Below are 27,698 nucleotides of genomic sequence, written 5' to 3'. Positions count from 1 at the left end.
GGGAGCTCTGCCTCAGCCCATCCGCAGGAAACACCTTTTTCCTGCTCAGGCAGAGCCCGCTTGGTGGAGGGTCCGGCCCCTCTCCTCCTCCGCCTCCAGCTGGAAGCCTCAACCCCCCCCCGAAATACGGGTTCCCTGAAATACCAGGAAACCCTGGGAGAGAACAAAGAGGAAGAGGAAGAGAGAGAGGAAGAGGGTGTGTGGTGTGAGAGAGAGGGTCACGAAGGCAGCCTTTCCTTTATCTCCCTTTTCCAAACGGGAACCCACCGCTCCTGCGCAAGAGAAGATTTTGCACCTTCTGGCCAAGCGGGATTTCGAGGGGGAAGGCAGGCGTTGAGAAGCGAGGGCCCCCCACCGTGGGCGCCCCTGGGAGGCAAGTCGCGAGAGCTCCTGACCGTCCCGGGGGGGGGTAGGGGGGCATCTCCCTGGTGGGAAGTGGCGCTCAGTCCGCCTCCAGGACCCTGAGCGAGCCCTTAAGGCCGCTTCTCCACCCCACCGAGGCCGGCCGGGAGCCTGGCTTCGCTTTTCAGGGAAGGCTCCTGGCATGGGGGGGGGGACAACCCTCGTGTCCCTCAGGAGACTCACCAACCTGCGGGTATTTCGGGAGGGAGGGGAGAATCTTTTCTTTAACTTCTGCCTTTGCTTAAAAAACCAAACAAAAAGACTTTAAAAGCCAAAACCAGCAGATTCCCAGAAAACGGGCCACCCTCCTCCAGCTGAGCACTGGTTTTACTTCAGGGGCGAAGCCAAGAAACGTGAGACCTTCCATCATCACCAGGGGCGCTGACCCCGCTTTTATTGCATGAGCTTTACTACACTTCATACATCATCATCTTTTTGTCCCAGACAGGAGGGCCTTTTGGCCCAACCAGGAGAGGAGAAAGAGAAGTCCATGCAGAGGCGACTGAGCGAACGCACACTTTCCCCCACGATCCTCCCCCACCCCCCTGAAGGCATCGGATCTGGCCCGATTTCGGTACCTAAGCAGGGCAAGGTCTGTTCAGGCCACCGGTCGGTGTGTGTGTGTGTGTGTGTGTGTATAGGGGGGAAGAGCGCAGATCTCCAGGTGGGTCCGAAGACCTCAGAGGGAGGGAGCCGCCCGTCCGGGTCGGTCTGACTCTGAATAAAACCCCTTTCCACACTCCTAAATGTGGCCGTACCCCAACCCTCAAGTCCTTCCCCTGCCAGGTTTCTGGTGAAACAAAGGTTTCACTGCATCTCCTGTCCTTTTTGACACCTCTTTTTAAAAGAGACTGACTGCTTTGATGCAAAAAGTTGGATGTTTTTTTGCCTGAATAGGTGCTGGCAGTCTCAATGGGTGTGGGCCGTAGAAAAATATATTTTTATCATAAAATTCCCCAAATCTGACATTTTAAAAATGTGCTTCAGAGGGCACTCTTTTGTTGAGGGGGAGGCCAACCGCAGGCAGAGAAGCCCCTCCAAGTCCACCTTATTTTCACGGCTCTTTGCCCGTCCGCTCCGTTACCTGAACGGAGAGCCTTTGAAACCAGGTTTCTGTCTTTGGTACGTCAAGAGCAGGAAAGACTCTGGAAAGGGAGCTTCCGTCACCCAAGGGAAAACGGGGGGGGGGGGGAAGCAGGGCGGCTCCCCGCTCTGTTTGCTCCTCAAGGAGAAGGGCTTCTTTTCCCCGATGTGGCAGAAAGTGTGTGTGGGGGTGTCTGCCGATCCAGGAGAGCCCCCTCAGCAAGCATTAAGGCAGGGAGCCCCGAGGGAGGGGCCTCTCCCTCCCTCCCTGCGTCTCCTTCCTTCCTTGGGACTTGGGAGCGTGCGAGGGTGACGCACGCCGTCGGCTCTCCTGTCCCCCCACAACCCTCCTCCCTCTGTTCCTCAGCCTGCCAGAAGCAGCCATAGGTCAGGCGGTCGCCTCCGGGAGCCCCCCCTGCCCCCCCGCCGCCAGAGAGGTCCCAGGCCCAGCCAGCTCAGGGGGAGGGCAGGGTCCCCCTTGGGGGGCTGGAGCTGCAGGAGGGTCTCCCCTCTTCCTCCTCGAGACCCACGTCTTCGGGGTCCACAATCTCCCACGCCCCAGCAGAGCCACTGTCCGTGGGGCTGCTCTTACTGCTTCTGCGGTACCACTGGCTGAAGCTGGAAAGGGGAGACAAAGAGAGACAGGAGGCCGCCGTGGGGCAGAGAGCACGGGCGTCTGAAGCCAGATGCCTAAGCAGAAGATGGGCCCTGATCTGGGGGGGGGGGGGCTGGGGAGGGCTGATGGGGTTGTTTGGACTGTCTTGAATCCATAGATATACCTATGGCTCCTTCTAGCTTCTGAATCTGCATTTTTTTAAAAAGTTGCTTTGTTCCAGGAGCGGCCCAAGGGCCTCCTCACTCAAGATAGCCGAGGGTCGGAACCGGGCCCCGAGAGACCTTCCGCTCCTGCCCTCCGCCCGGGCCCTGCGCTGGGCTCTGCTGATTAAACCAGAGCCCAGGTCTCGGCATGAAACCGGTTCCTCCCTGAACTGCAGGCCAACAAGGGCCTCCTCCTGACCGCCTTCTCTCTGGCTGGGCGCCCTTCTCCCCCTCTCGGCTTAATCTGCAGAAAGGGGCTCCTTCTCTGCCCCCCCTCCCCTTGTGCTCCTCTCATGCAAACCACCCCAAACACCCGCTGTGGCCCCCACGGCAGGGGGGGGGGGAGAGACTTACAAGCTCTTGATCCTGGACTCCGGCAAGCGGCTGTCTGGGCAGACGGTGGCCCCGAGGGGGGCTGCCAGCCACGCGCCTTCCTCTTCCTCTTCCTCGCTGGGGCAAACAAGAGAAACCGCCCTTAGAGGTTGCTGGGGCGTCTCAGCAAACGGGGAGGGTGCCCGGCTCGGCCAGGGACCGAAATCAGCAGCTGTGTTGGGAGTTGGGGGGTGGCCAGTGAGGGCCCCAGCCTTTTTCCGGGGGGGGGGAAGACGGGGAAGTGTTCCTTTATCAGCCGAGATGACCCCCCCCCCCTCTGGCACTAGGGGCGCACGAAAACGGAAAAACGCCTGGATGTCCGGAGGGCTCTTTGTTTCAGCCCCCACGCCTCCTGGGTCTCCCGTGGTCAGTTTTGCCCCACGGCATTCCCGAGAGAGGAATCAACGGCCACACATTTCGCGCTGCAGCTGACAGGCGCCTTTCGGGGAGCCAGAATGCGTCCGAGGGGAGGAGGGCAGGAGCGAAGCGGGGGGGCGAATGTGGCCGAAGGGAGGGGAGGCTCTTCACATCCTGAGGTGCGTATGGATGGGGGGGGAGTCTCCCATCCCTTGGAGGGAGGCCAGGATGAAAGGGCCACCAGCCTCCTTTAAAACAAACAAACAAAAAACAAACACCTCCCCCCCTTCTTGGCTTCTGCCTCGGCAACTGACAAGCCCACGAGCAGGAGAGTTGCGGGGGGGGGGAGAGCGGGTGAGGGTCTTGGGGAGCGCCAACCCCTCACCCTTTCTGGCCTCCCGGCCACCGTGGGCGGCTTGGCCAAAGACCCTCGGGGCATCCCCCCAGAGAACGGCCGCAGGAGACCCACCTGCTCACCGGCTCCTCGGCGGTCCCCAGCATCTTGGCCCGGATCTTCTTCCGCTGCTTCTTGATGGTGGACCTCACGGCGTCCAGCAGGATCCCAGGGATCCGTTCGTCGTTCAGCAGTTCCCTGCGGAGAAAGCCAGAGAGAAGCCAGGGCGTCGGGGGGGGGCTGGAAAGGAGGAGATTTTTGCCTCACAGCCCCTGCCAAGGTGCCTTGTGAAGGCCCCCGGCCCCCACGGGGGGGGCTCCCTGGGTCCCACTGCACCCCCTCTCTCAACCCCCCCTCCCTCTCTCCCACCCACCCCGAGGACTGACCGCTGGTAGTAGGCCAGCTCCTCCTGGACCAGGAAGAGGCTGGTCTTCAGCTCATTGCGCTCCGTGAGAATCTGCCGCAGCTCTTCCTGGGGGAAGGGGCTCCTTTCGTGGGCCCGGCTGGGGGGGCTCTCGCTAGATCCCGAGGCCCCTTCCACCTGGTCGTGGGAAAAACCCAAAAGGCAGGTCTTAATAAACACAGGACAGCTGTATGTTTTCTTTTTGGTAGATTTTCTACAGGACGGCTTTTTCTGATGGAAACCTGAAAGGTGCTTCTGAGGATGAGAACAGCCGTGTTAAATCTCTAACAGGGAAAACCACCTGGAGTCTTTTAGCACCTTGAAAACTAACACATTTTCGTGCCGTGCGAGGTTTTTGTGACCTCTTACAGAGCACGTGTCTGAAAAAGCGTTAGACCCAATGGCCCCCCCCCGACCCCACCTCCCTCGAGAAGGAAGGAAGGAGGCCGCAGTGGCTCCCGGGCGGGCTCTCTTACCCAGGGGCCGGCCTCCGAGGGCTCCACGGGACCCCGAGGGGCCGCTGACCGCCGGGCTTCCTGGCGAGCCTCCAGCAGGGCCCTCTCGGCCTCGTCCTTCTTCTGCAGGGCGCTCTTGAGCTGGGCCTGGACGACGGCCAGCTTGCGCCGGAGCTCCTCGTTCATCGCCATGAAGCGGTTCAGCTGCTCCTGCAGCTAAGGAGACCCAAACAGGCCCTCAGTGCCTCCGGGCCGCTCCTCCTCCCTACGGCGCTCCCTACGCGCCCCCCCCGCCTTTGCCCCCGGCACGCGGCCTTCTCACCGCCTCCGTGTCTCGGGTCCTGCAGAGGATCTCCTGCGTTTGCGCCCGAATCTCGTCCCGCTGCTTGTCCACCACCTCCTTCAGCCGCAGCATCACCTCCCTCTCTTTGCGCCAGGCGCTGTCTGGACACGGGCGGGAGACAGAACTCACCCAGACGTACACACACACACACACACACACACACACACACACACACACACACACACGCACACACACACACCTGAAGGAGCTTGCAAAAAGACACTAGGGAGGAAAATCCCCCTGAACGCTACCCAAAGGCAGCACCACCCTATGGCCTGGTTTGGACACACACACAAAGACCCCCCCCCACTTTTGTGTGTGCGTGTGCACGGGGGGGGGAAGAGTCTTAAAATGGCACATCCAGCAACATGCGTGTGCACCTCCATCAAACTCAAAAAGGGCTCTTGCATCCCAGCCCCCCCCCGACGGGTTACGCCTTCATTCTCATCTGGGGTACCTACATATTTTTAACTGTTGAATAAAAGCTCATGATTCATAAATCATCATCATCATCATCATCATTATTATACATTTCTATTATTTCTGTGTCCTTCCCACTTCTTTAAGGCAGCAACAGCAATGGAACAAGGCAGATGTCAGGTGTCTCTCCACCCCCCCCACCCCCCCCACCCCAGGCCAGGCAAATTTCGGTTCCGGTTCCTTAGTTCTGCTTCCTCTTCTGCCTGTCCTTCGGGTTCAATGTGCGCACCTGAGCTGCTGCTGGGGGTCCACAGACAGCCCCCCCCGCCCCACGTGGGGCTCAGAGAGGAAACGGAGCCGAGCTGGTGCCCTGCAGGGCTGGACGTCTGCCCAAGAGAGGATCTGCCGGGGGGGGGGGGCAGATGTGGGAACAGCAGGGAGCCTGGGTTGCAGCTTTCCCCCTTCAACGCCTGGCGCCTTGAGGGGCCCAGAGGAAGGGGGGGCAACAGGTCGAGTGAAGAGGCGTATTTTTAAAAGGGGGCCCTTTGTGCCCACCCACCCACCCCCGCCCCAAGGACAGGCGCTCATCCGCTAGAACACACAGGTGCCCCGGGAGTTCTGGCTTTCAAGGGCACAAACCATGTTCTGAACTCCCCCCCCCGCCCCGTGCGAGCCCCAAAAGCCAAACCCTCTGCCCCCCCCCAGGACTGAGAAAGTGCAGCCTGTAAGTCAGGAACAGAAAGAGAAAACACCCAGAGCAGCCCGGCCGGGGCCTCGCCCTCAGTTTCGGGTTTTGTCCAGCGGTTCACGTCTGCCAAAATCACTCTCTGGCAGAAGAGCGAGGGAGTCCCCTCACGGGGTGCTGACGCACAGGCGCTGTCCAATACCGAGCCACATCCTGAAACCCATTCCTTGAAAATCTAAGGGGGGGCACTGGGGGGGGGGCTGGCTGTCTCCCTGTAAGAAGCCAGGCAGGATGCAGGGGGGAGGGCACCAAACGCCAGCAGCACAAAAGCCTGGCAGGGAACACTCCCCCCAGAGCCTAAGGTTGGGGACCACTGCTGTGGGGGAAGGTCAGCCGCAACACCGGGCAGTGGTGGCCCCTGGCCCCCCCTCCGCCCCCCCCCGCTCACCTTCCTGGGCTTGGCTCCCGGCCAGCTGGGCCACCAGCCGCTGGTTCTCCTCCCGGGCCTCCTCGGCCAGGCAGCCCTCCAGCCCGCGGGGGCGGTGGTGGTGGTGGCCCCCCTCGGGCACTTCTTCCAGTGGGGATGGCGGCGGTGGGGGCTCCTCCTGCTCCTGCTCCTCCCGGGACCCCCAAGGAAGGAAGGAAGGAAGAAAAAGGAGAAGAGGAGGAGGAGGAGACCGGCTGCTGGATCCAAAGCCGGACCCCCTCCAGTTTGGGGGTGACTCCCCAGCGCCCTGGAACCCACCCCCACCCCCGGCTGGGCCAAACTCGCCAAGGGCTGGTGGTGGTGCGGGGGGGGGGACCCTTGAACCTCCAACCCGCCCCCCCCCGCCCAAAACCAACCAGCCAGGAAGGCTTCGGGCTCTATTGTGGCGCGGGGGGGGGAGGCAAGCCCGCCTCCCACTCCGGGCCGGAGGACGAGGGAGAGGAGGGAGGGAGGGGGTCCCGGGGAGGGGGGGCGCCGAGAGGGGGGAGAAAGGAGGAGGAAGGACGGGCCCAGCCCCCCAGCCCCCCCCCGCTCCCCCAGGCGGCCCCCTTCCCGCGGGGGGGGATGGTGTTCCGGAGCTCACCTGCGGGGGGGCCGCCGCCGCCGCCGCCTGGCCTTTCCCGCCGCCCGGAGGGAGAGGAGGTCCGGGGGGAGCCGCCGCCGCCGCCGCCGCCTCGTCCCCGGGTGGGGGCTCCTCGTCCGGGGAGGGCGTCCCGGCCAGGGCGGCTTCGAGCAGCTCCAGCAGGCGGACCACCTGCGCCACCAGCCCGGCCACCGCGCCCGGCCCCACCCGGCCCGAGAGGCGCTGCAGCTCCGCCCCAAGAGCCCCGGCCAGCCCGTACACCTGCGCCGCCCTCGAAGCCGTGGCCCTGGCCGCCCCCCCAGGCCGGAGACCCTCCTCCTCCTCCTCCTCCATCATCGCGGGCCCCCGAGCGCCGTCCCGGGCCTGGCCTGGCCTGGCCTGCCCTCCTCCGCTGCGCCTGCGCCCGGCCTGGCCCGGCCCGACCCGGCGGCCGCGAAGACGGGCAGGGAAGGAGGGAGGGAAGGAGGGAGGGAGGCGCCGCGGGCCGGCCTCCCCCCCTCCCTCGCTCCTCCTCCCGCCCGCCCGCCCGAGGGGCTTCCCCGGGAGCAGAAGGCAGCGGACCCCCGGGAGGACTCTCTCTCGCCCGGAGGACGGCAACCCGAGGACCCTCCGCCCGCCCCCCCCCCCCCGGCCCGGATAGGCGACGGGACTCCCACTCCTAGTGAGCGGCTGAGCTGAGCGTCGGGCGGGAGGACCTCCCCCCTCCCTCCGAAACCCTCCGCCCGCCCGCCCCCCCGACTCTGGGGAAGCCTCTCGGGGAGCGCCCCCCCTTCCCTGGAAAGCTCCTGGTGGGGAGAGGGAGGGAGGAAAGAGGCCCCTCCACCCCACCCCACCCCACGTCGTCCCTCCTCGTTGAGCCGCCTGAGGACGCACGCAAAGGGGGGGGGCGAGCCGGAACCCCCCAAGAGCAGGGGACAGGAGGGGGGAAGAGAACCTCCTCCGGCTCGGCCACCCCCCCCCCGGCCACGGGACCCCCCCCCAATTCAGGAGACGGGACAAGGCTCCCTTTGTACAAAATTATGTTTTATTAAACAGCTGTGGAAGTACACGCGAGGCAGCAGGCACTGTACACACACACAAACACACAACCATGCACACACACACACATTTTGACACAGGTCCCTGGGAAGAAGGGTGTGTTTGTGTGAGCGTGCGTGCGTGCGTGTGTCCTAAACAGGGAACACAACGAAGCCCGGAAAGGGCCAGGAAAGGGGCTGCAGAGTCCTCGTGGCCGTCATCATGGTCTCCTTCCTGGGGGGGGGCGGGTTCAGAGAGGAGGGTGCTGGGCCGCACGCGCACACGCACCCCCTCCCCTCGCGCCGCCTAGGCGTAGAGATCCTCCCGGTCCGCCGAGTAGACCTCCCCCTCTTGCAGGAGGGCGAAGTTGAGGAAGTGGGAGGGCCGGTGCACCTCGTGGTAGAACTCCTTCGGGTTGGCCAGCTGCAGCTCGTACTTCATGTTGGGGTCGTGGCGCACGCCTGCAGCAAGAAGGGGCCCGCGGATCAGCCCCCAGGACAGGGAGGGGGGGGAAGCAGGGGGGCGCAAAAGCAACACAAGAGTGGGAGGTGGGGGGGCTGCCGCTCACTCCGAGGGAGGGTCCCCCTCCGTCCATCAGGAGCACCGAACAGAGCCGGCAGGCGCTCTGCCTCCATCCCAGCTTCTGTGTCAGGAAAAGCGGCGCCATCCAGGGCGGACGGGCGCTCTTTCTTCCTCCCTCCCCAACCAACAGAAGGCAGGATGAGGCCCTTCTGGCCAGAAAGGTAGAGAAGGGGGCAAGAAGGCCAAGACTTGTCCCCACCCACCCCCAACCGGGCCTCCTCCCAGGCAGCATCGAACCAGGAAGAGCGAAAAAGAGAGAGAGAGGAAAGTGAAAGGCTGGCCAGGGAGAGGGAGGGGCTCTGCGGGGTGTGGAGACGGGGGGGGAGGCTCCCCCAGCCTTCCAGGCAAATAAAAATAAATAAAGCCCCCCCCCATACACACACACACACACCCTCCCAGTGTGCCCACTCACCCATGAAGTTGTAGTTCCAGGAGCCTTGGGCCGGCACCATGAAGAAGCCCAGGAAGCGATCGGAGAGCAGCATCTGGACCCGCTCGTAGTGGGAGGGCAGGTAGCCCTTGGGGTTGTTGCCCTTATCTGTGTTCTGCCTGCCCCACTCGTAGCCGCTGGGGGTCAGCTTGTAGGCGGTCAGGGTGCAGGAGCCGGGGGTGAAGCTGAGAGAGGCGGGAAGGGCCACCATGAAAGACGCTGTGGGCCAGTGACGGCTGGGCTGGGCCACGTTCGCCTGGGGAGTGGCCGCATCGAGGAGGACACTGGCACGGGCCAATCCACCCCTGTCCTGCGTGGGGGTCTGCCCTGTCCCTGCCGCAGGGGTCGGCCGCATCTGCCCTCTCCCCCCCCTTCTTCTTCTTCCCTTCCCCTCCTGGACTGACCTGCAGGTGATGATGATGGTCTTCTCTCCGTCCCAGGACGGGTTCTCCGCCATGACTTTGGCGTGGGTGGTCACGTCCTGCGGGGAGAGCTGGGGGGACTCGTTGGGCTGCGTGTGGATCCACCCCAGAGGCTCCATCTCCTGCGCAGCAGAGGGAGGGAGAGGAGGAGAAGCTGGGGGTACGAGGGGGCGGGGCAGGGACCGCCTCCGTTCTGGGGGGGGGGAGGAGTGGAGAGCACAGGAAACCCTCCTTGTGGCCGGAAGCGGGCGGAGGACTGGGGCGGCCGGATACCAGGGGCTCCCTGCCACCTCCCCCCCCTTCCCGCTACCTCTAGGATGCGCCGGGTGGGGGCCTACCTTGAGGTACTCGTGCTGGGGCAGCTGGCCGGGCAGGTGAACCGTCTGGTGGGTGCCCCACTGCGGCACCATGACGATGCAGCGGATCTCCTTCACCTGGGGGTTGTCTGGGGGGCTCACGCCATACAGGTACCCGGCAATCTGGAAAGGGGAGAGAAAAGGCCCCCTCCCGTCAGTGTGCGTCGCCTTCCTTGGAAGCGCAAAAGGGGAAAACGGGGTGGGTGGGTGTGTCTGGGTTTTGGCTCCATAGAGGAGCCAGCAAAGAAAGAAGGCCGGCCAGAGGGCCTAGCTGTTCGCGGGGAGGGGGGGGAAGAGGGAGGGAAGGAGGAAGAAGTGAGAAACAGAAACGTCCGCAGAGCCGAGAGTGAGGTCAAACACACTGGAAAACGTTGAGGCTGTTTTGGAGCGTCCGCTTCTATTGCAAGAATGCGCATCTTCCACAGCCAAGGGGAAGCCCGGTCCTGGCAGCAGTCTTCCCCCCCCCCCAAACACACTGCCCCCAATTTCATGATGGCTTTAGGCCTTTGCTGTCTACAGTTCAAGGTGCAAAAACAGCAACCAATCTTGTGATCCAAAGGCTTGCACATTTCACGGGGCGAACGCTTCCGTGGCCCAGAGGCCTCTTCTCCGGATTCATCTCTAAAGACTGGCATGAAGGACGTCACAAAAGATTTGGCCGAAATCAAGACTGTATCTCATGAAGACGCTCTGCTCCCCGGTGAGGCAATTGTGTGGGGAGCATGTGCGTTCCCAGGCGAAAGCAGCCTAGAATCATTTGGTTTTTTTTAAAAATATAGATAAATTTGCACAGAGATCTAATTCACGGCAGCAGAGAGGTCAGAAGAAGAACCCAAAGAGGCTGAGAGAGGGAAGGGGAGAGAGGAGGTGGTAGAGGATGGCCCTCCGTGGCTGCCCTCCCAAGAGGGGAAAGAGTACAGAGAGGCAGAACGCGCAGATGGGTGCGACAGAGGAGACTCGCAAAGCAAGCTGCCCCATGCCTCGGCATGCGTGGGGAGGCATCTCCTGCCCGCCCGCCCCATCCCAGAAGAGAGGCAGCAGAACCGAGGCGAGGCACCTGAGCCCGAAGGTCTGAGATGCAGATGAATTTCTTCAGCACGTTCTTGGGGAGGATGTAGGTGTAGCCGGTCTCCTTGATGTCGTCCGAGGAGACGTAGATGTGGTTCGTCCGCAGGTGGAGGTTGGCGGCAGAGATGGCCCTGCGGGGGGTGTGGGGGGGGGAGGCAGCAACAAAGGGGGTGCTTGGGTGAGGAGGTGGCTCAGGGACAGGGGAAGGGGGACACCCCAAAGAGGGACCCCTCTCTGCCACCCCTCAGCCCTGACCCGGGGCCCCTCACCTGACGCGCCACTCCGTCTTGGAGGAGAAGGTCTGGGTCTCGTAGTTGCTGGTGGTCGAGGTGATGATCTCGTCACCGTGCTTGTTGACGGTCCGCGTCTGGGTGGCCGTCAGCTGGGACTGCTCCTTGGTCTGCTTCTCGATCTCCGCAATCTGTTGCCGCTGCTGCGAGGGGGCCGAGATCTCCATGCCCAGGATGATGTCCCGGATCTCCGACTGGGTCAGGGAAGCCACGTTCACGCTGGCAGAGAAGTGGGCAGGCAGGAGGTGAGAGCCCGCGGAGGGCCAAGGAGCCACCTTCCAGCGCAAGAGGCAGGACGAGGGCGAGGGTGACCCTCGCCTTTCGGCATCGAACCTGGGCTGCTGTCGGGCCCTCTAATGGCCTGGCCCTCTTGACGCGTTCTTTGTTTCTGTTCCCTTAGCCATGCACGCCCAACCTTTGTGGGATGACGTTTGAGTGTCCCCCCCCCTTCCCCCAGCTGCCTGAAGTGCCCTTTAGGGGAGGGGAAGAGCACCAGGATGTAAACCCAAAGAGCACCCCCCCGTCCCGAAGGGCAACCCCCTTCCTCCACAGCCGCCTACTTGTTTTTCTTGCCGTAATCCGCCAGGATGAGGTCCTTCAGCTGCACCTCCACCTTGATCCACTCCTCGTCCGTCAAGGTGGGCCAGATGTGGTGAGGTTCGGTGATGGTGGTCTTGTCCGGCTTCAAGATGACCTTGGCTCGGTCGTTGTTCACATGCAGGGCCCTGAGGATCAGGATCAGCCGGGAGAAGGCCTGGAAGAAAGAGCGAGCGAGGGCATGCATGGGTGAGAAAGAGGGAAGGGGGCGCCAGGCGCCTCGTAGCAGGGAAGGGAGCCGCTGCTCGGTCCAGGCGGGGGAGAAGGAGGAGGAACCCCACCACTCAGGGCCCTGGGGCTGTTGATAAGGTGCTCGGCGGACGCCCAGGCTGGCTGCTGCTCCCGGCCTCCCCCCCCCCCCCCGAGCTCAGCCTCACCGTGTAGGAAGATATGGTCTTCAGCCAGTCGTCGTAAAGGTTGAAAAGGACCATCTGGGGCTCGGTGGCTTTCAGGATGAGGTCCCCAAACTTCTCCACCTTCAGGCAGGCCTGGAAGGGCAGCTGCAGCTCCGAGCCTTTGATGACGATGTTGGGGAAATCCAGCAAGTGCACCTGAGGCGGGCGGGTGGGGGAGAAGCTGGTCAGCCTGCGGACGGGGGCCCGAGACCCCAAGAGACAGGTGGGAGCGAAGCCCACAGGCTCCCCACACATCCCTTGGGGGACTGTCAGCCGGCCCGCCTCTGCCCCAAGAGAAGCCCAGCCCACCTCCAGAGGGTCCAGCATGCCCTTGCGGGTGACGATGATCTGCTTCGGCTGCTCCTCCACAGGCAGAGATCGGATCAGGGCCGCCACTTCCTCAGCTGTCTTCCACTTGGCCAGCTGTGGGGGAGGGGAGGGGAGGGGAGGGGAGGAAGAGTCGAAGCCCCTTGTCAGCACAGAGAGCTAGGAGGCTGGCCCCCCTGCCCTTCAATGGCCTCCAACTCACTCACTCCCTTCTTTGGGAGGTCGGGAGAACGACCCCCCAGCCCGGCGCCCTCCCCTCCCCCCCACTCTACCTGTCCCAGGCGCTTCTGCCCTGCCCACACTGAGGTGTGGATGATCTTCAGGAAGAGCTGCCCGGTCCGGGGGTTGAAGATAAAGATGGCCCCGTTGATGGGCTTTGTGGTCAAGTTCCCTTCGAAGGTCTGGAAGGAAGCAGAATCCGCGATCCTGAGCCGCCCTGCTCTGGCCTTCTGTGCCAAGCGCGGAGGCCCCTCTTCCCGGGACCGTCTCTCCCTCTCCCTCCCTCTCTCACCTTGTGGATGGTGACCCTGTAGACGTTGGTGTCATCCACAAACCAGATGATCTGGTTCGAGAACAGCTCCCCGTAGTTCTGGGAGGACAGGTAGGGCTCGGTGGGCTCCGAGGAGTACAGCTGCAGCCCTTTGCGGATCCGCTCCCTCAGGACGTAGAGGGCTGGGTTGGCCTTCATGATCTTGGCCATGGCCTGCTGGATGAGCGGCTTGCTCCCGGGGAACCAGTTGCCGTAGGCGCTGTGGGCGGAGGGGAGAAAGGCAAGGAAGGGTCATCAGAAAAAAGAACCGCCGGCGTCTCCTCCTCGGCCCCATCTCTTTCCCTGGCTTTTGCGGTGAGCAAACCCTGTCTTTCTTTCGCCGTGCGTGTCCCCCACTTTGAGGGGGAAATGGAACACAGGCAGGCTCTAGGATTTAGGCGTCTGGCTGGCGAGGCAGAGGTGGTGCCTCCTGGACAGGGGCTGGGTCTCAATGACCCACCAAGTCTCTTCCAGCTCTGCAGCTCCATCACCATCACCCTCATGATGATGATGATGATGATGATGCACAGGCTAAGTCATTGGTTTTGGAAAGAGAGAAAAACTCATATACATTTATTTCATAAACAAAATCAGGTGCCGCACAACACTTTTACCAGTCTACCGCACTATCGGGAATTTTGGAGCTACTCAGAGCCCTGCCTGAGGCGGGGGGGGGGAGAAAATGGAGAAGCGCAAACCATCCAGGCCAGACCTCACAAGGGCGGGATCTCTAGTTAGTTAGTTAATGAGGTCGCACAAGCTTGAAGAAGCGCGTCGGGTGAGCGACTGAATGGCCAGGGCCGGCGGGAGCTCCTGCCCGGTGCGCCCCCTCCCTCCCTCCCGGCTCACCTGTGCAGGTTGTAGGCCAGGTCGATGGCGATGAGGACCCCGGTGGGCGAGGGGTAGATGCTCATGTTGTCCGTGGTGTAGTCCAGGAACTTGGCCCGGGCGTAGCGCTCAATGTCGTGCGAGTCGTAGTCGCCCCAGCGCAGCTGGATGTCGATCCAGTACTTCTGGGTGGTGGTGCTGTCCATCACGTCCCTGAGCGCAGACGTCAGCTCAGAGGGTGGGCTGGCGCCTGAGCCCCTTAACCCCTCATCTCCCCCCCAACCCCCCCACCCTGGAAACTACGGCTGGGGAGGGGGAGAAGCAGGCCCTTACTTGGAGTCCGCCAGCAGGGAGGGGCGGGAGACGTTCCACTTGTAGGAGGCGAAGAGAAGGATGTCTGCACACGAAGAGTTCATCTTGTAAGACTTCCGGGGGTGGATCGTCTCCTTCTGCACCGTCTCAATCTCCAGGGCGTCCAGCTCTTGGTCAAACACCTGCAGGGGCAGCAGGAGGGAGGGAGGGAGGGCCCTCAGTGGCAGGGCCGTCTTGGGGGAAGAAGCCAAGGCAGGGAGGCAGGTTCTGGTCTCCCCGCCTGCCTGCCCACCCGCCCACCCCAGCCTTAAGAGAAAAGGTCCTGGCCCCTCTCCAGGCGAGGGAGTGAGGAGAAGAGGAGGAGGAGGACGGGGGGGGCATCGCCGCCCTCGGCCGGCCCACCTGACACAAGTCCATGACGATGCTCTCGTGGATCTTCTGCCACAAGTGGGCCCGGAAGATCTGGATGAGGGAGATCTTCAGCGTGGGGATCTTCCCGTGCATGAAGATGCCCGTCAGGTCCAGCTGCACCTGGAAGCCCACGTACACCTGCAGCCGGGAAGGAGGAAGGGGGAAGGGGGGGAGAGTCAGACAAGGCGGGGCCGTAACAGTGTTCAAGAGGAAGGCAGCCGGGAAGGGGGGCGGTGTGGACCACCGTCGCAACATCCCAAGAGGAAGAGGGGGAACCTGCAGGGCCGGAGCCTGGCGGCACGCGAGGGCAGGAGGCAAGAGGGAGGGGGGAAGCGCTGGGGACTCACGTTGGCCCGGTTGATGGTGGGGGACCACCAGAGGGTGAACCTTCTGTTCGGGATCTGGTTGAGACCTGAGCGCTGGGCGTTGGTCAGCTTCTTCCACTTCATGGACTCCTCAAACCCGCTGGCTTTTTCCCTGAACCAGACAGACGGGGGGGGGGGGGGAAGGAGGCCCAAAATCAGTCCGGGGGTCCCTCTCCTCTCCTCCTCTCCCATCCAATGTCAGAGACACTGCCCCCCCCGCCCTCCCACCCTCCTTACCAGAAGAGACCCTCCCAGGTGGGGAAGTAGGTCCCCTTGAAGAGGGTGTGCTCCAGGATGCCCTCCACGCCCCCCAGGGCCTGGATCATGTCCGTGCGGTAGTTGTTCAGGTTCCACAGCTTCCCGTCATGGCGCTGGTGGGTCCACCAGAAGGGGTTCTGCTTCAAGACCTGGCCAAGGGGAGCCAGAATTAGCCAATGGCCATCAGGGGAAGGGAATCAGGCAGGCACTGGGGGGGGGGGGGCTTGGCAAGGTCTGGGGGAGAGATCCCAGCATATCTCAAACCGCCGGGCCATTTTGAAAGGCAGGAAAGGAGGGGGAAGCTGTGGGAACATAAGGGAGCATAACAAAGGTGTACATCCACTGTCAAGTAACCAGCGGAAGCCAACATGCCCTTAGGGTTGGGCCAGCAACATACATTCCAGAATTGGCACCACTTTTTTGTTAATTGATCCCTCTGGAGTCTCCCCCCGCCTTGCACCGTGCTGTCGAACGGCTCCTCCTTCCAGAGCGCTGCAGCGAGGTGCAAGGGGAAAACACACACAGAGAGAGACACACACACACAGAGCTTTTGGCTCAGCCCCCCCCCCACACACACACAAATATACCTACCTGGTACTGCTTGAAGTCGGTCCTGACTCTCCAGCCCTTGTCGTAGGCAAGCGTGTGCCGGTCCTTCTGGAAGAGGGTGTTGATGCGAGGGATGCCCCGGTCCCAGGAGTCCTCCAGGTCCTCCAGCGTCAGCCGCCTGGGAGGAGGCAGGAAGAGGGAGGGAGGGACACGGTCTGGCTTCCTGCTGCACTGCGCTCACCCGCCCCCCCCCCACTGGCGTGCACCCTCCACCCCCTTGCCCCGGCCACTGGAAGACAGATTCCTGTAGGGAAGGGCCTCCCTTGCCCTCCAGCCAGCCAGCCAGCCAGCCCACCCCACCCCCACCCCCCCGGCCCAGGAAGAGCCCAATCCTGCGAAACCTCCTCACCTGTTCTGGGCAATGGCCTCCTGCCTCTTGAGCGCATACTCGGCCCACACCCGCTGCGAGTCGATGAACTCGCTCTCCCAGGGCTGGATGTAGCGGTAGAGATTGGGGATCAGCTGGTCCTCCTCGTGGCTCATCCCAGACCGGAAGTGTGTGATGCCCACGTCTGTCTGCTTGGACCACCTGCAGGGAGAGAGGAAGGGAAGAGAAGAGTTCAAGCAGGCACCCCTTCCTTCCTTCCCTTCCTTCCTTTCCTCCCTCCCTTCTGGCTATCTTTCTATCTTCTCCTTCCTTCCTTTCCTCCTTCCCTCCCTCTCACTCAGCCCTCTCTGGAGCTGGGGCTCACCTGAGGTCAGACTGGGGGATGAGGACGTGCCCCATAGAGAGCATGCCCAGCCCCCCCAGCTCCTTGGGGGTGTAGAAGACCACCGGCGGGAAGCGGCTGGGCATTTTGGAGTTCAGGCCGATCTTGATCCGGGTCTGGATCTTGTTCTCGCACTTCACCAGCAGGTCCAGCAGCTCCTGGGTGTTCACCACCGCCTCTCGGAAGTAGGTCATCAGCCCGATCAGGGCCGTGTTCCACTTGTTCACAATCTGTACGAGAGGCACAGGATGAGGCCCTCCCCCCCAGAGCTGGCCTGCTCCCACCCCCGTGACCAGAGGAGGAAACGGCCAGGTCCTTTTCCTCTCCCTCCCTCCCTCCTTCCCCTTTTACCTTCGTGAAGGTGGTGGAGCCGGAGGCCATCAGGATCTGCCTCACCCGGTTGTGGAACCTCTGCATGGACTCGTCGTCCACCCGCAGGAAACACTGGGCCGTCCGCTCCTTGGTCACCTGTGAGGGCCGCCGACCCGCCACTGTCACAGCCACCGCCAGCAATCCCACACGCCCCACCCCCCAAACCTGGGGGGCTTTCCCCAGGGGTGGCTCCACCATTCTGCTCTCCCCACTCTGCCCCCCTCCCTCTCCCCCCCACCCCCCGGGGGGCCCCCAACCCCTCACCTCTTGCCCCTCACCTCGTTCTGGAGGTTCCAGACCCCGTCCTTGTGGGTGAACTCCTCGTAGCTGGTGCGACACTTGGGCAGCAGCCGGCACTCGAAGCCGCACATGTTGAAGAGCAGGTTGGGGTTGTCCTTGCTGTAGACGGAGACGAAGCTGTTCTCCCACTGCACCGTCGTCACCGAGCGCGGCAGGCGGTTCTTGATGTCCCAGAAGACGGCGCGGCCCCTGGACAAGAGGAGGACGGACAGGTGACCCCACCGGCCAGAAGCCCACCACCCTCCCTCCCTCCAGCCAGCGTGTGGCCCCAGGGGCCCCCTCCTGGCCCCCACCCACTCACAGGTTGACGTCGTGCTTCATCAGCCGCATCCGGGCGTCACGGGGCCAGCACTTCTTGTTGTTGTAGCCCACAATGTTCTCGTTGTTGGGGTCAGGGTGCTCCGTCAGGTAACGCTGGATCAGGTCCCTCGCCTCGTCGGCAGTGAACCTGGAAACAGCGGCCAGAGAAAAGATGACGAGGGTCACTCCTGGCATGTGGCCTCTCACTTGGGGGGCCTCTCGCTAAGGCCGGGCGGTGGCTGAACACGCCGGAGAAGGAAAGGCCCCCCTCTGCCCCCCACCCCCGGCAGGAGGCCCCAGAGGAGGTTTCGAGCCGAGCGACGGAAGGCAGGCCCCGCAGCAGCCAAACCCCAGCAAGAGGACACAGAAGACAGAGATTGGGGGGGGCGGCGAGGGGGGCTGCTAAACGAAACTGCTGGAATCACACAACAGGCTTAAACGACAAGGATGCTTCCAGGCTGGGAGGAGGAACTGACGGCCCTCGGGGACTGACCAAGCCCTGCCCTGCTCTGCCCTGCCCCCCCAACCCTCTCTGCAGGTGGGTGTCTCTGCCGGCACCTGAAGAAAATGTGGATGCGGTCGATGTATCGGCAGAAGAGGCGGATGGGGTGGGCCACCTCCGTGGCCACGTCCTGGAAGCTGAGGAAGTCGTTGGGCATCTGCGGGGGGCCGGCCATCTCGCTGGCCCGGTGGAGGCCCAGCACCAAGAGGTCCATCACCAGGCCGTAGTACTGGACGATGAAGGAGGCGAACTGCAGGCCTCGGATGATCCCGTAGGAGTTGGTGTGGTTCATGTCCTGGAGCGAGGAAGAGGAGGGGGGCAGTCAGGGCTGCCCCGCACGGGGGGGGGAGAGGCGCCAGCAGCCCAAGCCAGACCCCCCCAGGGGGCCGCTATTTGCGCATGGGGCGGGGTGTCCGAAGCGGCTGGCAGAAGGGGCCCAGGGGTGGGCGGCGCACAGGGCTGCCCCGCTGTTGTTCTGCCCGGGGGGGGGGGGAGCAAGCACCTTGTAGTTGATGACCACGTTGTTCTTGGCCGTCATGTAGTCGGCGATGTTGTGGTCGACGATCAGGCGCAGGAGCCGGTTCAGGAGGGTCAGGTCAATCTTCTCGTACATCTTCTCGAAGCGCGACTCGAGCATGACGTTGCACTCCCCCTCGCTGGTCTCCCAGACGTCCTGCAGGTTGTTGATGCCTGAGGGAAGCGGGCGAGGAGATGAAGCCTCCGAGGCAAGGCGCCCTGACACCCCCCTCGGGAGGAGGAGCCGACCTGGGCCTTGCCGGGGGGGGGGGGCAGGAGGATTTGGCCCATCCTGAGGTGGCTCCCTCCCCCCACAGAGAGAGAGAGAGAGAGAGAGAGAGAGAGAGAGCAAAGGGAGGCCTCGCACCCCCGCCACCCTCTCCAGGAACAGGGGGAAGCCAGGAAGGAGGCCAGAGGCCGCGGCCCCGCTCCTGCGCTGCCTCTCCTTGGGGAGGGGCAAGACGACAGGGAGGTCTCCAGCCGCTGCTGGCTGTGGGGCGAGCTGCTGGGGACCCGGAGGTGGGGAAGCCTCCCACATGAGAGCAAAACCTTCTGTCTGTCTCCAATCCCCCCCCCACTCCACCCCAGACTCACCCTGGCACCACTTATACACCAGCAGGGGCGGGGGCTCTGTGTCCGCCGGCTTGATCCAGGGCGGGAAAAGGCGCCGCTTATCCGCCTCGTACCACAGGTACTGATCCAGGTAGGCGTCCGTGATCTTCTCCAGGGGCTCCACGTCATAGACAGGGACCAGGTGGCTGTAGAGGTCCATGAACTCGATGCCCACCTGCCCGAGGAGGGAAGAAAGCAAAGGAGGGGGTGGGCGTGTGAGCCGTCAGCAGGCAGAGGGGCCCGTGGGTGGCCAGAGAGGCCCCTCCCTCCCTCCTTCCAAAGGCCGACTGACCTCTTTGAAGGCTCGCTGAGTCAGGAGGTGCCGCTTGATGCGGGACAAAGCCTCGTGAGGGTTGTCGTAGGCCTGCTCGATAAGGCCCAGCTCTTCCCGCTGTGACTGGTTCAGGCGAGACTTCACGCTGGAAGAGAGCGGGGGGGGGAGTTGAGAGAAGGGCAGGCAGAGGCCTCCTCCCACCCAGAAAACCTGGAAGGAAGGAGCCCGCGAGGAGAGAAGCGGCTCCAAGGGACACCCGGAGGCTTCCACCCTTGACGCCACCCTTGACGCCCTACCTGTAGGCCTCCTTCAGCCTCTCCAGGGCCAAGATCAGCAACTTGGTGTCGTGCTTGTAGGACAGGGGCGGGAAAGGGATGGGCGAGAAGCGCCGGCTCTCCAGCCAGTGGACGGTGGTGGTGTAGACGGCCACGGCCTCCTCGGCCGTGATGTAGGGGCCGTCCTGAAAGGCAAGCAAAGGAGGCCGGCGTGAAGCGGGGGGCCCTTCGGCCTGCCCCCCCGGGGGGAGGGCTGGCAAGGGCCCTTCGGCCACCCCTCCACCCCCAGGCAGAGACACCCCCCCCCACGGGCACCACCTCCGCAGGGACCCACCTTCAGGTAGTTGTGCTGCCGCTCCTGCTCCGCTTTCAGGTACAGGCGGGTGAGGCGGCCCAGGTTCTTCTTGCAGACGGTCTTGTCCACGGTGGCCCCCCGGCGGATGCGCTCCCGGTTGTAGTGGGCCGTGTTGGTCCACCAGTCGGCTTTGGCCTTCACGTACCTCAGGATCATGTTCTCAATGGGGGTGGGCAACCCAGGCACCTGGGGGCCCCAAGAGGGAAAACCCACAGGCTGGCTTTACTCCTTTCATCCTGACCCCATGACCTTTGCATCGTGGCACGTTCAAAACATCCACAAGCAGCATTTCCCCCCCCCCCCACACACACACACAACAGGACACGCCCTTAAGTCACTTACGAATTTCTAAAAAGGGTCTGAGAACCCTGATTCACCCAACGGTCTCAGCGCACCGAGAGTCTAAAAGAAGGGGGAAAGGGACGCTTTCTCCAAGGCAGAGAGCCGGTGGCCAGAGGAAACCCTCTCAGCCCTGCCAGGAGCAGCCCTCGCCACCTCACTCGGGGGGGGGGGGAGCACGTTCCTCACAGCCCAGGGCCTCCTCCCTTGCAGGGTGACCCAGCCCGCCTGCCCGCAGGGACTTGCCTTCCAGGGGATGTTGGCCTTCCAGCACCTCCAGGCCTCGCTCAGGTGCTGCAGGATAGTCCGGGCCTTGTTCTGCTTGATCCCCTCCGGCATCATGTCCAGGATGTCGTGCATCACAGCCGCCCGCAGCTCCAGGTCAAAGTGAGACTCCACCCGCTGCTTGGTGACCGTCTTGGCCACACCCTTGGAGTGACGGCCTGTGAAAGAAAGACGAGGGGGAGGAGGATCAGGGAGGGGCAGAGCAGACTCAGGAGGCCCCTGGAAAGGACCGCCCCTCCTGGCCTCCCCCTGAAAGCTGGGCAGGAGGAGGCCTCCAACACCCCCCCCCCCAGAAGTTAATCTGGGCCTTCAGGGCAGGTCCCAAAGAAAGGTTCCTTCCAGAGCAACGAACGGGAAGCCCCTGGCTCTTGCTCACCTTCAAACTGCCTGGCCAGGAGGTTCCCCAGCCAGCGCTCCAGCAGAGGGGTGATGCCCCTCATGAAGAACAGCCAGACGCGCCAGCCGGGCGCCCAGAAGCCGCAGCCGGGGCCCTTCCCCACCGGCCCCTGTGGAAGAGACACATACAGAGAGAGGCAAAATATAAGCCCGTCCGTCCTAGATGTTCATCGGGACCTGTCCCCTTTCCTCCCGCCATCCAGAGCCCTCTTCCTCCTCCTCCTCCTCGGCCAGGCTCCCCCTGCGAGACTCACCGTGTTAAAGCGGTAATAGATGAGATGCTTAAGGTCTTTGCACATCCGGATCTGCCGCATCAGCTTGTACTTGTACCTGTACATCCCTGTCAGCTGCCCGACGTGGGCAAAGATGTACTGGAGACCATCGGCCAGCTGGAGAGGAGAGAAAGGGCAAGGGAGTCACCCGTCAGGGTCCCTGGTCACCCTCAGTGCCCCCCTCTCCCCCCCCCCCAAGGAAGCGCCAAAACAGGAGAGCCTACCTGGAAGGCGTCCACATTCCCCAGCCGGTACTGGACGTGACTGTCCACCACCAGCTTGGTCAGACGCAACACCTCCCGGCAGAGATGGAAGGCGTTGCCGAAACGGGACTTCTTCCTTTCCTGGGAAGCGCCAAGTGAACCAATGAGACAGAAAGTTTAGAGGAGGAGCTTTTCTACCTTCCTCGATGGCCGAGACGACCCCTCCCATCACCCACATGAACCTTGCTACCCAGGGGAGGGGCCAGGGTGTCCCCCCCCCAGGCCTCCTGCATGCCCGGAGAAGGAAAGCCGCCCCTCCCCCTCCCCACGGCAGCTGCTCTGGGGCGGGGGGGGAAGGGGCCGGCACCTTGGTGGTGAGGGTCTTGACGGGCTTCAGGTTGAAGTTGTAGTCCAGGTGGAGGTAGTTGAGGTTCTTCCGGTGGATCAGGAGGTTGAGCATGTTGTAGCCCTGGCGGCAGACCTGCAGCCCGACCTCCACCCAATCCAGCTTGGTCGACTGGAAGAACTTGGTGGCCTTGAAGGAGCGGAAGAGGTACCTGGAGCCGGGGGGGGGGGGAGGGGGAGGAAGGCAGGAAGGCAGGAAGGCGTCACTGGCCACGGCCTTGACAGCCCACCTCACTTACTTCCCTCTCGACTCCTAACAGTGGGCCCCAGGTGGCTCACGAAGGGGTCAGACAACCGAACGCAGCACAAACTAGAATATTTATCATTCAGCCAGAATCAACGTCGCATGAAAACATTCATACAGAAAAAAATCAAGAGGTTTGCTACCCGTTTGCTTCCCTCAGCAGCTTCTTCAGCCGCCCAAAGAAAGAAAGAAAGAAAGAAAGAAAGAAAGAAAGAAAGAAAGAAAGAAAGAAAGAAAGACTCTTTGGCTGCCATTGGGAGGACAACAAGATTCCACGGGAATGTCTGGGAACCTGGAAAGCCTCTCCGGACACCCTGGCAAGGGAAGGGGCTTGCCCGAGACCCTCTCCTCACTTTTTGACCAAGTGGTTTTCACCATCTCCACCGAAAATGGGGTTTTGTCCCCGGGGCTACATTTCCCCCCCCCAAGAACAAAAGTGAAGAGAGAACAGAGCTCCCCCCCCCCCCCCGTCCCCACCGACCTCTTCTTCTGGGCCTTGGGAGGCCGGTGCTTGAGAGCGTTCAAGACGTAGTACTTCAACAGCTTCTGGTAGGAGACCCGCACTTTGACCGGCTGCCCGGCAGGACAATGTTCTCGGTACCTGTGAACCAAGCAGATCAAGGCTCAGTGAGTCTGAGCACCTCTCGGCCGATGTCAGAATCCAACCGCGTGGGAAACCTTTCAAGCACTGACCGCTTTAGTGCAGGAGCAAGAGAAAAAAAAGCAAACCAAACACAAAGCAGAAAACACAGAGTTCTCCGGAGTATTTTGCAAAACATTTCAGACGCTTCTGTCTTGGAAGCGAGGCCTCTGACCAACGCTGTGTTCCATGTGGAAGGAGGCCCTTCCCAAATCCCCAGGAATCTCAGCGAGGGGGCCCTTCCCTCCCGCAGAAAACAGCCAGAGGCCAGACAAACAGCAGCCTCAGCAGAGAGACCCCTCTGGGCCCGGCCTCTGCAACATCTCAAGCCCCGTGGGGCTCTCAGGTGTGTGTGTGGGGCTCCCCTCTTCCCTCTCACCCGCGAAAGACTCACCAGTTCTTGACGAGGGGGATGTCCAGGGCCCGGCGGGTCCTGCCTGAGCGCAAGTTGAAGGGGCGAGGGGCCCAGAGCAGTGCAATGCCATTGGCCGTGTTGTCCGTGTAGAGGGGGGTGTCCTTCAGGAAGGGCTCCACAAACTCTGGCAGCTCAAACTCCTCATCATCGTCAGGGAGGGGCTCTTGGCTCTGGACAAACCCGGCCACGTTAAGATGCACAACATTCAGCATGCAAAAGCCGCCGCCCCCCCCCCTTCACCCGTGGCTTCAAGACCTCGTTTCGCAAAAGCCAGCCCCGTTCCAAAGGGGTCCCTTCGCATGAGAGGCCCGACTGGTCGACATGCAAGCCCTCAAAGCTCAAGAAGCACAAAGGGACCCACACGTATCCCAGGCAGCAAACTCCCCTTCCTCTCCGCCCACACTATCCTCTGCTTAATTCCAGAGGCCAACAAGGACATGTTCTGCCTTGCCTTCTTGTGCCAGGTAGCCTTTCTGTGTGAACTCGCATTTTTTTGGAAAAATCAAGCAAACCACCAATTACTAAAAAGAAGCTCTGATGAAATTGAGTAACAAGATATCACAGGACAGCTCCTTCATGTGCTCCCATCTAGAAGCTCCAGACTAAAATCAGTTTGGAGCTGAAACACGGGTCAGGATATTCTAAAAGAGGGTGTAAACACCTCACGCCCACCCCCCTTCTTTCCCTCTGTGAGCCCACCTTAACCGAGTGCCGGTGCGAAATGGGGTTGATGAGGGGGTCGAAGTAGAAGGCTGGTAGGTCGGGATCTTCGGTCTTGATGAAGACCACGTTGGGGGTGTGGTACCTGTGAGGAAAGGAGGGGGCACAGACTGATCCAGAAGATCTTCAGCTAGCAGGGCCTCTTCCTGCTGCTGCTCCTCGTCCTCCGACCCCCCCCCCCCGCACAAGCTCCTGTGGTCTTTGCCCAACGCAGCCCCCTCCGAGAGGCTCACCAGGTGAGGTGGACGTGGTGGGGGAGGTTGTTGTACAGGTAGGGAAAAGCAATCTTGTACTCGGTCCTGATCGGCTGCCGGATGATGATCTTGTTGATGTCGTTGAACTCGTTCCAATCCTCGTCCCTTGTGGGGCCAGAGAAACAGGAGAAGATCAGGCAAAAGAGCAGCTGGGAAGGCAGAGGACATCCTCCAACCCAGGCCGGGGCCGGGGGGGGGGCACACCCCCAGGGACTCATTCCTTTTCTTCAAGGATCAGCATTTGAAATCTCCCCTGGTCCTCACGGGGGGCGGGGGGGAGGGAATCAAGGACATCATGCACAAAAATCTCCCAGAACTGAGGTCTGTTCCACTGCAGGGCATTCCTCACCCCAGCCCCCCCCCCTGCACACAGAGGTCAGAGAACTGCCCCATGCCCCTCACCACCGGATACTCTCCCAAAACAGTTTACAGGGGTGCTGAACCCACCAATGCTTGCCCCCCACAAACACGGCAGCTCTAACTGAGCAGCCCAATCCTCAAGCTCACCTTCTCCCGCAGTGCCCCTCCCCCCCCAGGACACGCGTTCCCTCCTTTCCCACTCACTGCAGGTTGATGTCTCGGACCAGAGGCTCGAACTTGGGCCCTCCCGGGATGGCCATATTGAGAGCCTTGGAGGTGAAGAAGGCCTTCAGGTCAAATAGGTAGAAGTAGTTGTCATCCACGAGGTCAGTGAGGAGCTGGTTGGCCAAGCGGTAGAGGGTGGACATCATGGGCAGGGTGAACTGCCAGCGCTGGTAGGTGGAACCGTTGACGTACCTACAGGGTCAGGAAACAGCCAACTCTTTGCTAATGCCATTCCTCCCCAGAGGAGGGACAACCACCCTTAGGCTTCTGGGTCTACATCAACTCAGTGCAACCAAGAGCCCACCCCAACCCCGCCCGGAGGGTCTTCAGAGGCCCAGAGGAGTCCCTCTCCCCCTCCCCCCCCACCAAGAGGCAGAAAGAGACCCACTTGCGATTGTCCTTCAGGGGCTGGTGGTCGTAGAACCAGTCCAGGACGGGGGCGTCCTCCTCCGGGTCGAGCTCCAGCTGGATGGCCTCCAAGGGCTCCACGTCCAGGATGTTGTCGGCATAGTCGAGGGGCGGCTCCTCGTCGTCAAAGGGCGGGAAGCGCATGCGCTTGAAGTGCCGCCGGTCCCGCTTCTCTCGCCTCATCATGATCCACATGGACCTGGAAGGGACCCAGAGGGTCAGGCCGGCACCCCCGAGGAGCACCACACCGCCCGGCCGGCCCGGCAGGAGCCCGGGCTCCACACCAGGGTTTCGAGGGGGACGGAAAGGTGACTTACCCCCACTGGGCAATGTAGACGGGCTCAATCACCCACGGGATCTCGTTCACAAAGGAAATGGCCCCCGTGATGTGGTAGAGGACAGGGACGTCACGGATCTGCTCCCAGGGCATCGGCATGTTCTCTAGCAGCTTGAGGACTGCGTGCGGCATGTACTTCAAGGCCCTGTGAGGAGGAGAAGAAGGGAAACCCCATCAGAGCAGGCGGTCAGCACATGGCCAGCTGGAAGGGCGGCTTCCCCAAAGAAGGCCAAGGGGCAGAGAAATCCTTACATTGGCCAGCTCAAGAAAACTCTGCAGAAAGGACGGAGCGGTGGCGAGGCTCCCTGACCTGACCCTTTGAAGGCTAGGGCAGTTCCCAGCAGGGGAAAATGCCAGACCTATCCCTCCCTCACCTCCTCCTTCCCAAGCTTCTCACCCCAAATAGACACGCTTGTCGTGGCGGAACTTCCGGTTGGTCATATCCCCATGGTCCCGGATGATTTTCCTCACGTGCTCGGGCGGCATGTCCTCCTTCTGGGCATCCACAAAGCCAAACTTCCGCTTCTCGGCGTAGCGCTTCGCCTGCAGCTGCTGCCACTTCCGGGCTGCAGGGGGACGGAGGGGGAACCCCCCCACAAACACACACACCATGAAGGAAAGCCCCCTCAAAGCCCAGGAGACAAACCCAAGGCAGCTGGCGGCTTTGGACTCCGAGTCCCATCAGCCCCCAACAGCAGGGCTAGTCCAGGGCCAGCAAGGGCTCCCAGCCCACAGGGAGTGCACTCGGGCTCCCCTCCCCATCGCACCCCCCCCCAATCGCCAGCCTACCTTTCTCCTGGAGCTTTTCTTCCGACATGTAGTCCGGCAGCGGGGCCATGGGGGCAGGCATGGGCGGGCAGGGCCCCCGGAAGGGGAAGACGCCGGCCATGGCGGGGGGGGGGGGGAGAGAAAGGCTCAGGGCTGGGAAGGGGAAAAAAGGGGGGGCGGCGCGTGAGTGAGTGAAGGAGCACCAGCCGGGCTGCAGGAGGCCTTCCGTGGGTCGGGTCGGGCTGGCGAGGAGCACCAGAGGCCGCCCCAGAAAAAGCCCCCGGCCCCCCCCCGCGCGGGTCTCCTTGGCAACGGGAGAGAAGGAGGGAGGGAAAGAAGGAAGGAGGCCCTGGGTCGCGCGCCCCCCCCCAAAACAACGGGGACGCGCCAAGGAACGGCGCTCCGTTACACCCAAGGCGCCCCCCCCTCAAGGCGCACCGGCGGGCAGGCGGGCCTCTTTCCTTCCTTCCTTCCTGTTTCCCGGGAACGGAGCCGGTTCGAGTCCCACCTCCCCCCCCCCACATCCCGAGGCGCCTCCCCGTTACCTGCCCTCTTCCTCCTCCTCCTCCTCCCGGCCGGAGAGGAGCCGCTGCTTCTCCTCCTCCTCCTCCTCCTTCCTTCCTCCTTTTTCTTTTTCTGCTGCTGCTTCTTTTTCTTCGTCGCTCCGGAGGCGAAAATAATAAGAACCTCTAATGGCGGCCGACGCGTCTGCCGCTGCTCTGCGCGAACATGCCACGCACTGCGCAGGCGCGCGTCCCCGTAACCGGATGTGGAAAGGCGGGCGCGAATGGTGGCCCCGCAAACCAATCGGAGGACAAGCGGAGGGAGACGAACGCGGAGAGCCACCAATAGGCCAAACCTGAAGAGTGGGCTCGGCGGCAGGCACCGCCTTCGCCGACCAGGAAGGTGTAGCGATGATATCGGTTCGTGTCCTGGGGCGGAAAGGGGCGTGGGGAGCTTTGGTTCCGGCTCTTGCGACGCCTGTGAACCGGGTCAGAAAGAAGAAAAGGCGGCCTGGCCCAACCTGGCGCCCTCCGGGGGTGTCGGACTACAGTGTCCATCAGCCCTCCCATCGCCCGTAGAGGGTTGCCGGGGGCTTAGGGGTGTTGTAGTTCCAACCCATCTGGAGGGTTCCCAACTATTCCCACGACAACCCTGCGAGGTAGGCCAGGTCGAGACGCTAGCTGGCCCACAGGTGCCCGCCAGGCAGTTTCACAGCTTAGGGCACCTCCCAAGCTCACAGACTGTGGCTTCGTGTCCTTCCCCCCCCCTCGCCCGCCATGGAGGAAGCCAGGCTCACTTCCACTACGTGGGCCCCCTGGCAGCCCCCCCCCGCTTTGCCCCCCCCCTTTCAGGTGCTGCTGCTGTTCAGACAAGGCCTGGGGACCGCAAATGACCACCACCTGGGAAAACCCAGCCCTGGGCCAGGCAGCCCATAGCAGGGCTCGGTCTGGGGCATCATCTCCGTGTCCACATGGAAAAAGGCAGCCACAAGGCAGAGGTCGGGCGGGCCAACGGCGGCATCATCATGTCGAACCCCTCCAGAAGGCAAGGCATTTGCCTCAACCGCCGCTCAGAGGCCATTGGTCATGGCGCATCTAAAAAAATCTTG

General features: G+C 62.5%; 2 protein-coding genes across 5 annotated transcripts; both read right to left on the bottom strand.

The window, feature by feature from the left end:
• Nucleotide 1: 1 nt before the first annotated feature.
• On the bottom strand, nt 2-7,312 carry RILP (Rab interacting lysosomal protein). Of its 4 annotated transcripts, none has more exons than XM_072978730.2 (8): nt 6,804-7,311; nt 6,182-6,344; nt 4,608-4,729; nt 4,307-4,501; nt 3,814-3,968; nt 3,503-3,625; nt 2,659-2,754; nt 2-642 (listed from the first exon to the last, which is right to left on the bottom strand). In XM_072978730.2, exons 1-8 carry the CDS (start codon nt 7,137-7,139, stop codon nt 627-629), a joined length of 1,206 nt encoding a protein of 401 aa, XP_072834831.2. In that variant the 5' UTR covers nt 7,140-7,311; the 3' UTR covers nt 2-626. The 4 variants fall into 4 exon arrangements, with proteins under 4 accessions (XP_072834831.2, XP_072834829.2, XP_072834830.2 ...); XM_072978728.2 differs by lacking the exon at nt 2-642 and adding an exon at nt 769-2,103 and having other exon boundaries at nt 4,307-4,495; nt 6,804-7,312; XM_072978729.2 differs by lacking the exon at nt 2-642 and adding an exon at nt 769-1,547.
• Nucleotides 7,313-7,808: 496 nt separating this feature from the next.
• PRPF8 (pre-mRNA processing factor 8) lies at nt 7,809-26,854 on the bottom strand. The gene is made up of 43 exons (XM_020803458.3): nt 26,632-26,854; nt 26,108-26,239; nt 25,716-25,884; nt 25,299-25,463; nt 24,962-25,180; nt 24,553-24,765; nt 23,968-24,093; nt 23,714-23,819; nt 22,994-23,184; nt 22,441-22,560; nt 21,678-21,867; nt 21,332-21,451; nt 21,090-21,224; nt 20,816-20,945; nt 20,401-20,597; nt 19,795-20,001; nt 19,482-19,645; nt 19,204-19,330; nt 18,894-19,086; nt 18,286-18,473; nt 17,840-18,078; nt 17,283-17,429; nt 16,960-17,170; nt 16,661-16,777; nt 16,292-16,539; nt 15,949-16,128; nt 15,582-15,717; nt 14,970-15,139; nt 14,715-14,844; nt 14,359-14,505; nt 13,978-14,138; nt 13,666-13,857; nt 12,799-13,036; nt 12,560-12,688; nt 12,270-12,383; nt 11,943-12,116; nt 11,529-11,722; nt 10,948-11,187; nt 10,668-10,809; nt 9,593-9,733; nt 9,237-9,376; nt 8,815-9,017; nt 7,809-8,281 (listed from the first exon to the last, which is right to left on the bottom strand). Exons 2-43 carry the CDS (start codon nt 26,205-26,207, stop codon nt 8,127-8,129), a joined length of 7,008 nt encoding a protein of 2,335 aa, XP_020659117.2. The 5' UTR covers nt 26,208-26,239; nt 26,632-26,854; the 3' UTR covers nt 7,809-8,126.
• Nucleotides 26,855-27,698: the final 844 nt, after the last annotated feature.

The sequence above is a fragment of the Pogona vitticeps genome, chromosome 7 (assembly GCF_051106095.1).
Source record: "Pogona vitticeps strain Pit_001003342236 chromosome 7, PviZW2.1, whole genome shotgun sequence".
Lineage (NCBI taxonomy): Eukaryota > Metazoa > Chordata > Lepidosauria > Squamata > Agamidae > Pogona > Pogona vitticeps.
The sequence above is the reverse complement of the archived record's forward strand: the minus strand, read 5'-3'. Positions and strand labels throughout refer to the sequence as shown.

Coding starts and splice junctions, on each gene's coding strand:
- PRPF8 (XM_020803458.3), bottom strand. CDS start 26,207: ATGGCCGGCGTCTTCCCCTTCCGGGGGCCCTGCCCGCCCATGCCTGCC. Junction 22,561..22,993: donor ATCCCCCTCGTCAAGAACTG/GTGAGTCTTTCG, acceptor CTTGGTTCACAG/GTACCGAGAACATTGTCCTG. Junction 16,129..16,291: donor ATCCCCCAGTCTGACCTCAG/GTGAGCCCCAGC, acceptor CTCTCCCTGCAG/GTGGTCCAAGCAGACAGACG.
- RILP (XM_072978726.2), bottom strand. CDS start 7,139: ATGATGGAGGAGGAGGAGGAGGAGGGTCTCCGGCCTGGGGGGGCGGCC. Junction 4,502..4,607: donor GGACCCGAGACACGGAGGCG/GTGAGAAGGCCG, acceptor GGGTCTCCTTAG/CTGCAGGAGCAGCTGAACCG. Junction 2,104..2,658: donor GAGTCCAGGATCAAGAGCTT/GTAAGTCTCTCC, acceptor TCCCCTTTCCAG/CTTCAGCCAGTGGTACCGCA.